The 10,635-nt window shown below is 37.1% G+C and overlaps 3 protein-coding genes across 3 annotated transcripts in view; 2 read left to right on the plus strand and 1 right to left on the minus strand.

The window, feature by feature from the left end:
* LOC108572206 (malate dehydrogenase, mitochondrial) overlaps positions 1–2,771 on the plus strand; it is a 4,630-nt gene extending 1,859 nt beyond the window's left edge. The window contains 2 exon segments of the mRNA XM_017934405.1: positions 2,171–2,375; positions 2,595–2,771. Coding sequence (XP_017789894.1) covers positions 2,171–2,375; positions 2,595–2,771 — 382 coding nt within the window.
* Positions 2,772–3,779: 1,008 nt separating this feature from the next.
* LOC108572207 (proline-rich protein 11-like) lies at positions 3,780–5,381 on the plus strand. The gene is given in 4 exon segments (XM_017934407.1): positions 3,780–3,787; positions 4,014–4,308; positions 5,005–5,059; positions 5,062–5,381. Coding segments are annotated over 4 exon segments (582 nt in total). The 3' UTR covers positions 5,286–5,381.
* A 2,348-nt stretch (positions 5,382–7,729) lies between these two features.
* The window catches only part of LOC108572493 (14-3-3 protein epsilon), an 8,287-nt gene continuing 5,381 nt past the window's right edge, over positions 7,730–10,635 (minus strand). Inside the window, exons 4-5 of the mRNA XM_017934743.1 lie at positions 10,410–10,476; positions 7,730–8,050 (exon numbers count right to left, since the gene is read on the minus strand). Coding sequence (XP_017790232.1) covers positions 10,421–10,476 — 56 coding nt within the window. The 3' untranslated portion in view covers positions 7,730–8,050; positions 10,410–10,420. The remainder of the gene's footprint in view (positions 8,051–10,409; positions 10,477–10,635) is intronic.

Consider the following 10,635-nt stretch of genomic DNA (forward strand, 5'->3'; position numbering starts at 1 on the left):
AAAAAAAAAAAAAGGAAGGTGGATCCTTCATATATCGGTAGAGTAACGTCATAGATATGTAAATTCATTTACCACTAACGCAATAGAGTAACAAGAAGTACAGGAACGTATAAGATGAAGCAGAGTTTGCTACTTCAATAATAATACTCGTAGGCCTCGTTTTAAAAGAAGTCGAACTTCGAAGCGCGAATACTGTTCTTGCTAATTTGGCAATAAACGCTCTTTGAACAAAAAATGACCAATTATTTTTATTTTCCCTTTCATTTTACATAACCATAGTAATTTCATGAAGTACAATATTCCAAAAATTTTCTAGAATATTACAGACGACATATAGGATAGACCAATCATCTCATGGGACTTTTTGTCACATGATCTGAAATACCGACGTCGTCCAAAACCACTGGTTTTGAAGTGTATTCTACTCTTAAGAATGGTCACTTTAAGAACTGCATAGTGTGAGTAAGAACTGCAATGTAGATTACATGTGTACATTGTTACTGTGTTGTCAATTCAACCATGCATCCCGAAACACAAATATGTGTGACAAAATCCATTCTAATTCATCCTAAAATTCGAAATTTTTTCTCCTTCGTATAAACGTAATTGTTTATTAGCCTCTTAATTGTGTAAGACGGGTTAACTCGTCATTGGTTAGCCAATACTTAGAATACAATAATTTATTTATTGATGGATTATTCATTTTTAATGTTACTGTTATGTCTGTATTGAACGTAAAATACATCATATTTACATTGCAAGAACGAAAAGAAAGTAATTGGTTATAATTCTTACTCATTTTTAATTATAAACTAGAGAGATTCAATTTCTATTTCAAAGGGGAACACAGTAAAGAGGTTAGTAGATGATTCATTAGATGCGCGTGTTCTACTACTGTCAAAACATCGTGAACAGTTCTATCCAAGCAGTCCAATATATGTATGTATCTTTATATGAAAATTTAATAAAAGAGGATTTTTTACATCTGTCGATTTTATCATCTTTGATGGTTGGATTGTATGTAATTTCTAAATTCACCGCTTTATATCCTAGAGGGCATAACAAAAACTCTGATCTTTTACACGATCGGTATTTCAGAATGTTGGACACAAAAATACATCAGGTGCAAAGTCTATTCTGTACCTCATTTGTGGTTCTAGGACGCCGGGGTCGTGTGACAAAACAATATATTGGATGAGTGGTCTATTCTATATCTCGTCTGTGGTATTATATCCTCTAATTAGAATCAAAATAAACAATTATTCCAACCAATGACCATTTAAGTATAATGTTATCAGTGTATCAAACAAGTACAACGGTATTATATTCGAAATACGTAATTCTCGTGATGCAAGTTAATATATTTCATTTAAAAATTAATATAGTCTGATATAATCATCAGACCATCCAGTAAGCTGTCCAAGAGGAAATCAGAACGATAAAACGTAAGGGTTACAAACGATCTCGTCGAAAACAACCTCTATCTCAATCTCGAGAAAATTGACTGCAAAACTCTGACCTTTCTCACAGTTTGGATACGAAAGACACTCCGCTAAAAAAGAAATCAAAATCCAGTGAGAGACTTTTGCATCAGAGATATCCGGAATCTGTTTTTTTTCGAATCATAAGTACCAGATTTATCATGACTAATTGAGCCGAGAAATCGTGGCCAGACTTCATCGAAGAAAATTGGACCTGAATGAATCGGACAAAAATAAAGAAGGAGATAAAGGAGTACCAGAAAAGGAACCGGAATGGGTTGAAGCAGAGGAGGGGGGATACCCGAACGCATTTGAAAATGATTTTCGGAACATGCCTGTTGAGGGTAGCCATGGGGGTTTTAGTGGGTAAGAATCTCACACTACCCCTCCAGAAGAGGCGGGTGTCTATGCAAGATTTCCCCCACGTAAAAAAAAAAAAAAGGATTGAAGTAAAAGTAGGATCTCTGTTCGTGAATGACGAGATAAAATTAGACATGAATGGCCGTCAGTCTTTGCAAGAAGGAAAATCTTTTTCAAAAAATAGACTTGCTCTGACGTCTCTAATAATGGCATACGTTCTTCGAAAACATCGTACGATTTTCCTTGCAGATACGTTTTAGAACCAGCTCAATTTGCCAATTTTAAGACAAAATTGGAGAAACAAATTTCTGATCTTCCATCGATTTCTCGACAAATTTCAATCAGCTATTTCTTCCTGCTAATTTACCAGTCGACTTGAAGAAAAAGGACGAGAAATGGAATGAACAAGAACAGGAAACCAAATTCGAGATAATCAACGAGAAAAATCCTGAAGATTTCAGCAGAAGTCCCAGCATGAGCAACTGGAGAGAATGCACTGCTAACTTAAATATGTATCGGAAACTTTTTGCAAAAGTACAAAAAATCTGACGAGACAAGATCGTTACACACGAGCTTCTTGTCATACAATACTCTTCCGTCGATCATTTCGGAGGAATATTCCAATGGATGTACCAATAAACAACCTTTCGAGGAGACTGAGAAAATCGATGATAAAGTTGATGATCGAAATAATTATAGAGAGATGAAGAGTAATGTTACGAGAATCGGGGCTCGTTTGACGATTCCTTGCAGTGGATGTCGAAGAGATGTCGATGTCGAACCACCTTGAAATTCAACAACGAAGAGGAAGCAGAAATGCAACGAGAACCTGCAGCTTCAGTAACTGTAGCTGATTTGCTACCAGTCGAAAAGAAAAACGTTCAGAATTGCTTCTATTCCAACTCGACGATCACAAAGATGCCTTCTTGAACTAGTGGCAGCACTAAATCACCAACGAATTCGATCTTGGATCTTCCCGTTGTGTCTGATTCTAGAGGCTACAGCAGATTTCTGCAAGAAGTAATTTATTTATCACTGGTAACATTGAATTGGAGATTTTCTTTTACTTTGGAAATGGTATAAATTTGTTTTTCATCAAAAGTTCGTGACTTTTTATAAATAAAAATGATACAAATATTTGTTGCTTGATTGACGTCGTAAGGAAGGAAATGATGTTGCATGAATTATTATTCACAGCTTGAAAGATGTGCTTCTGTACCAGTTTCCAGAGGGTTCAGAAATCTCCAAGAAAACGATCCTTTAAGAAGCTTGTTGCTAAGGTCGTTTTGTTTTACGTTTGGCTGATAAAGAAAATGGCGAGTATAGTTGGAAAGGTAAGCTTATGGTTGCCGGAGAGAACGATCTGCGGTTATTATCCAATTAACAACTGTATTTGAGTTATGAAGGTTTTAAACGAGCGGTTTCAACGTCCTCCTCAACGAGGCGGCAAATGGAGGAGCTCAAGCAGATGATTAACACATTTCTGGAGAAAGTCAATGAACTCACTCAGATGTTGTATTAATTATTTAATGCTTCACAAAAATTGACATACGAATGATGCAACGTGAAGGAGAAAAGTAATAATGAGAGAGTCTATGAAAGTAACGAACACGTTTCTACGCGAAATAGAAAAAAAGGTGCACGCATCGCGCCGGAAGTGTCGTAATCTCTCATTTGCAATTCTCCGCAAATCGCGACGGTTGCCGTTTGATAATCCACAGAAATCGTAACAAACGCTGTAAAGTAGAATTTGAAAAATTAAGACGCCGAGAGAGATAAAATTCTCTGTTAAAAAATCTCAGAGAAAAACTTGGAAAAAATCGTCAAATTCCACGATGTGTTCCTTAATTAAACATATTAATAATTACAAAAGAGAAAAGAACTGAAGAAATTGAATACATAAATCATTTTAAAATGAACTATTCTATATTATTCGGAATGACATGGTAAAATCGATACCAAGACTGGAAAACAGGAAAATTCCATAAAAGACACCACAATCACGTTCTCACGTGTTTCTATCGAGTAAAAAGAGGTGCACGCGTCGCGGCGGAAGTATCGTAATCTTTCATTAGCAATTCTCGAACGCTACTCGCCGGTCACGGAATTAATCTCCGTCTCATTAGTATTCTTTTTTCCTTTTTTTCTGTTTCTATCACAGGTGCTGTAAAGGCTGTATCAAACACTGGAGGATAGTCGATCCAAATTCCCGAAGAATACACCGCATCCACCACCCCGCAGTGCCATCGATCTTCATGTTCTCCACGCTGTGGAGGGGCATCCTCCACCACCACCTCCATTTCCATCGTTACAGTCGCCAGCGCAGCCGATTGTGCCGACCACTCCGAATAGCAGAAGCATCAGGATGCCCTCGAGAAAGTGCTCGACACCACTGCTTAATAGGCCGGCTATAACCGTCGAGGATTTGCTGAAGGTGCCCCTAAAATAAGCACTGCAAAACGTTAAGGTAAATCCGGAGTATTGTTCACGAGGATGGTCTCGTTAATTGGAGTATATGGAACGAGTGGCATAGAGGAGATACCTGGCCTCTGGAATATTAGGGTTTGATACAGTTGGTGGATAGAGAAATGATTCAGATGTTCATGAGAATTTTTGTTTCTTTCATTTCTTTAAAAAAAAATACACTAAAACACAATTTTTGTTTATGTAAAATTGAGAGATTTTAGTATTTTAACCCTTTCCTGACGGGATTGTTATTTTAAAGGATTTTTTATTTATCTATTGATCATCGAGTGGATACTAAATTGAGATCGATGTTTCTTTAAGTACTTAAGTGGGACATACGCGTCTCACTGATCATGAAAGGGTTAATGTCTATAGAATACGACAAGGGGATACTTAATGATTAAAATCTGAAGTTTTGTGCAGAAGGTTTTTTTTTAAGTGTGAGGACGGCGCGAAAGTGGCACGATTTTCAGTCTGGTTAATTGTTTCTCCTCAGCCTTCGTTGTCATTCAACCGGATACTTGCGGGTTATTTAAAAATCCAAGGTGATCGTCGCGTCTGGAAAATATCATCAGAGGCCTCTGAAAACCTTGCAGACCGTTTAACATTGGACTTTAAATAACAAATTTCTCAAAATAAAATTAATCTCTGGAACGTATAATAAAAAATATTGAAAAGAATAAATCAAACATTCTAGGAGAACAGGAGGAACACCATACCGGAGCCAAGAGGCCCCGCGGTCACCCTGGACATGCTCGCAGCGTGAAACTGAAGTCTGCCAGGCGCAGAACTAACACCTAAACGATCAAATCGCGCACTGCACCGAACCTTAGCCTCTCGCCGATTATAACGGGCGCAGAGAACTTGTTGATACGAATCCTGAAACAGGTGGATGCTCACAAACGCGTGTCCCGCCGTCTCTTGTCCTCGAGCACGTCGAATTTTCGCGAGAGATCAGCTGCAAAACGCGGACGATAGATAGGAGCTCGCAATCCGCGATTGTGTGAGTGTTTTGCAACGTGTACTGTTTTTAGTGGAATTCAGTTATCATGTTTGTAATTTATCGATCGATATACGGGCAACAGATTGAGTCACCAAGTACGAATGATACGATTTCAGAAATTCTTTTCTAAAGCGAACAAATATGACGAATATTTTCGACTGAATTATAGATTAACGTTTATAAATGTGATACTTGTATTTTATACTTGCGTTCACTCTGTAATAACAAGGATCATTTTTATACATGTTTATGTGTGAATTTATAGTCTGCGTTCATGACACTGGAATACAAAGAATATTTTAATTATTAACTATGTATCGATTAATGTACTTTGAAAATTTAACATGTAATGACAATAATAAAGAACCAATGAAATTAGTAGAGAGTTGTAATTACTTTATTTATAGCTTTCACGTGTGTGTGTGGTTTTACAGAAAAAGGTCGTATCCTGTGTAATCGCATTGATTGTAGTAGTAGTAAGTAATAGTAGTAGTAGTAGTAGAGTAGTAGTAATAGTACAGAGCGTGGGAACGCATTACGAATTCGAAAAAAGGGAAAAACAAATTTTTTTCTTTTTCTTTTTGTTGTGTCTCCTCCAAATGACGATAAATTTCGATATCCAGGTCTAATTATTCGCTCTCGTGAACTGGGTTAGCGACAAGATGGAATGATCTGAAGATAATTATAGAGAGAGAGAGAGAGAGAGAGAGAGAGGGAGAGAGAGAGGGAATACACAACTAATATTTATAATACAGAGATAAGAGCAAGTAATAATAATAATACATCTAGAAAGATGGAATAATAGATGTGTTTCTGTGTTTTTGTGTGGGTGTTATTTTTATTCTTTCATCTTTCTTCCTTTGTCCTTGATTTTCTTTTTTTCTTTTTTTATAAAAATCGACTAAGCACGCACAACGATACTGAGAATAAAGGATAAAAGCATGTCTCAATTGATACACCGATCACCTATATATCTTCCTTAATAAATCCTACGAGAAACCCAGATGGTGTCAATGTCTACCTACAATTGTTTTACTTTAGCCTGGAACACTCTACAAGTATTTTATTTTATTTTTTCTTGTCATTATGAGTCACACGCTACATCGTCGACGATAATAATAATGTTATCGCGTTGGGCTACTTCATCTTGTTTTTAATCCATCGTGTAAGCAAGTAATTGGATGAGGTATCTCACAGTTTATCGTCGTTTGGAATTCATTCTTTATATACGCCACATTCTTTGCCACTGACATTTTTTCTTTTTTTTTTTCTTTATTATACCCTAAATTTCTCTGTTCTTTTTCACCTCGTTTTTTTTCTTCCAAAAACTTGTTTCGCTCATACGCGCAGTATATTATACTCATATTACGTATTTACTATATGTATAATATATATGCAATTCTTATCCGATGATTTCACCTTTACTTTATTCTGTCACTTGTCATTCATTTTTCTTTTTCTCACAACTAACTTCACGGGTGTTCCACGCGAAGTTTACTTCAGTGTGTTGCATTTGTGTATGTGTGTCTGTGTGTGTGTTTACATATTTCATTCGACGATACGCTCTAAACTGTTCGCTTCTCTCCACATTATCGCTTGAACGATTCGCGTCGATTAAATTCTTTTTCTCTTTTCTCCATCTTGATACCCTAAATTTTACGATCTTAAGATTACAGTCGCAATATACTTACTTACGGGGTGCCGTTGATATTACTTTGAGTTATTCTTTGTAACGTTATTTTATAACATGATTATCGATTTGTATTTGTGTTATTAATACCTAAATACAAGGGGGAGGGCACGATGTACACCAAAAAACTTCTAGGCAGAACTCTCGAATTTTCGTTTCTTTTTTGCGCGTTCTCTTTGCTACTTTTTCATTCTTTCGAGCATATATACCTCGCTTTTTTGCTGCACGCTTTTTACACAGCACGGTGATCATCCTCGGTATCGTGATTGCAAGAGAAAACTGCGCCAAAATTCGGTTACGCTTATGTCTGTACATAGTGGCGGTCAGAAACTTATGAATATGAATTTTTGTTGTTTGTGTGAAACGGAAACATTGCACGTAGAGATACATTTATTATAATGCAGATAACATAAATTTTCGACCAACACTATTTACATACACGAATATACTGCTCTACATCGTATCGCTAACCTAACCTCAGGATTAAGAATGCGCGAACACAATAAAATTTCGCGTACAGTATCTAAAAGACGAACACAAATCTTCTCTAGCGTTTTTCTTTCTTTTTCTCATTGGAATGTTTCTCTTTTTGTTTCTTCGTAAGCGGAGATCGACGGAATGGTTCATCGATAAAAAGGTGAACGGACGCACACGGCTAATCATCAACTAATGATACACAAGTGGAATCGAGGACAGTGATAGCGAAAGTGAGCGCGGGTGAAGAAAGAGTCGGGATACAATCGTTTATTCTGTAATTCGTTATACCACAGCGATCGTTTATAGTTTACACATGGAGGCATATGAAAAAGTACAACCACAAATTACAGACTAGCTAGATAGCTACTTGATGATGGTTTTTTGCAAATTTTTTTTTTTATTCCTGTCTCTGAAACATGACCATGTTTTTTGTGTCTTCCTTTTCCATTTAAAAAAAGCTCATCTACCATGATTTTCTTTCATTTTTTTCCACGCTTCTATCCGTCGATATTCGATGCTCCTCTTGTCGCGGAAGAAGCGCGCAAGTGTAATTGTTTGAGTGTGAAAGAACATCTGTAAGAATAGGTATACACATCTTTTCTCACTCACGTTAAAAATTTTATTGTTTTCTTGTTGCAAAATTTAACGAAAAAATTTGTATACAGTAATATCTCTCACATTGTCGCTCTGGTAGGAACCGAAAGGCGTCAGTTTGGGTTAGGAGAGACACGGTTTTCGAGGGTCGCAGCCCGCTTTGTAGTTTGCCGAACGAAGACAAGGACAACGAATAAAGGATAAGGATGAAACGAAGTTCGAGGCAACCGAGCGATTTAAACACGAGTGTTTTTATTTTTAACTTTTTCTGTATGAAAAAGTTATTAACATATTGATGAGATTGTTCTGATTAAAATATGAGACCAAACACGATATAATTTGAACAACACTTACTTATTAATACTTATTGAGTAACTCATTGGATTTCATTATCGCTTTGAATAAATTATAAAAACAGATTGCTAAAAAAATACATAAAATATTTGTACACATTGTCCGTCGAATTTAAGCTGTGCCTTCACATTTTCCGTCGAATGCATAAGCTGTGCCTGGAAAATTTGAAGGCACGGCCCATGTGACAGCGACAATATGAAGGAAGAGACTAGGTTTCAGCGTCAATGTGAAGGGAGAAACTGGGCCGAAACGACACTTTGGAGGGGGGGGGCAGGTTTCGTGGACAATGTGGTCCAAATTATATCACGTTTGACCTCATTTTAATCGGAAAAATCACACCAATATATTAAACCAATTTTCAGTTAGAAAAAAGGAAAATTAGAAAAGTTATATTATTGTATTATGAACTGCCAAGTAGTGAACTCTCATCAAAAGAACAGGGTCGTGCATCGCATTACACACTTCGCATGCTTGACAGCGAATGCCTAGGCGTAGAAGCAGCTAGGCGACAGTGTGAGGGGAGCTCGAGTAGCGATAATGTGAGAGATATTACTGTATTGCGAAAGCCAGTTACTTAAATGACGGACACCGATGTTATTGCATTTTTTTTTTTTAAGTACAACGCTTTCGCGGGTTAAAAGCGCGATCGATTTCTCTTAATGTTTCATTTTACAAACGTGACTACTACACGAGAGAGCCCATGCTTCAAGACCTACTACGCAACGGTGTATGAAAATTACCTGCTTTGTGAATCGGGACACTTCGTTCGGAAGTATATTCATTGATAATTCTTATACAAGAGACAACAGAGATAAAGCTGTACAGTTGCACGATAGCAGCCATCATGGCCAGCAACCAACCAGACAACTTCACTCTGATGGAGGAGAGACGCGTTTATCCCCTTAGATAAACGGATGATTTACACTCGATTTTACACGCATACATTAATTAATATCGTTACTCGTATTCATAGTATGCGAGAGCAATGATGCGCGCAGTAAAAAAGCGGGGAAGAGGACGAGGAGGAGGAGATTTTGAAGGGTGGGTGAGAAAACGAACACAATATGCATACACTTCGATCAACGTCGAGCAATCATTATAGGTTCTCCGAGAAACGTGATTTGACAATGTTACATATTCGTTCTCACTCACTGAAACGAGAAATGAGAATTTATTCCGGCGAACTGACGCGTAATCTCTTCTTCTTTTATTATCATTGATGATGTGCACAGAGTGTCCGACAGCAGGTGATGGAAATTTTAAGGTATGATCCTGTACAATGAAACGAACATCAAGAGTAACAAAATTAAAATTGAGGCTTCCTTTTTTGGTTATAAGAATTTAAAAGCTAACCTAAAACATCCTCAAAGTTCAACAATTCCTTCAGGGATCTTTTGGACGATTTTTTAAATGTTTACAACAAAAAAAAGATGCCTCAAAATCACAATGTTATCACTGTTCACATTCGTCTTATCTGCTCGTACAGAATTACCCCTTGAAACTTCATTCAACTTATGTCGAACATCCTGCATTATAAACGCCGTTAATCAGCGTCCACTGAACATTATCTCGATATCGCCCACCGAATTTTGACCGGACATGCATAATGTTGAAGACAGCATTTTTTGTTTGTTTGTTTCTTCTCGAAGAAGGCAAAAGAATAGTGCCCCCTCTAAATGCTCTTGCATTCTCTCTATTACCGCGGAGGGTGCGAGTCCCTTTTTTTCTTTTTCTTACATTTCTGCGCGCTCCGTATAACTCAATGTGTGTTTATGTTATTTTATAATTCGAATTACTTTTTTTTGTTTTGTTTGTTTGGAGTAACCGTACATGCGTGCTTAGGGTCACGCAATCGCTAAAGATCTCCCCTTCCCACCCCGAACTGCCACCTGCTGAATTGTTTTTTCTTTTGCTTACAAGTTATTAAGAGTTTTTTGCTTTCTTGTGTTTTTTCTCAGTTTTATATGCGCATGATAACACTCACTACAGTTAGAGTTACGATACGTCCTGATCTTCCACGTCTTGCAGCTGCTCCTTCTGTTCGCCCTCCCCTGCGAAACAAAAGAACAAAATTTCGTTAAAAAAAAAAAACAAGAAAACTGTGTTCACTTGGCCTAGTTATACGATGAAGTAATAGCCTGGATTATATAACCATATACAGGTATATAGGGTGGGGTCGATTGAACTTCTAATCAAAAACCTAGGTGTGA

This window comes from Habropoda laboriosa, unplaced genomic scaffold (genome assembly GCF_001263275.1).
Source record: "Habropoda laboriosa isolate 0110345459 unplaced genomic scaffold, ASM126327v1 scaffold65, whole genome shotgun sequence".
NCBI classification, from domain to species: domain Eukaryota; kingdom Metazoa; phylum Arthropoda; class Insecta; order Hymenoptera; family Apidae; genus Habropoda; species Habropoda laboriosa.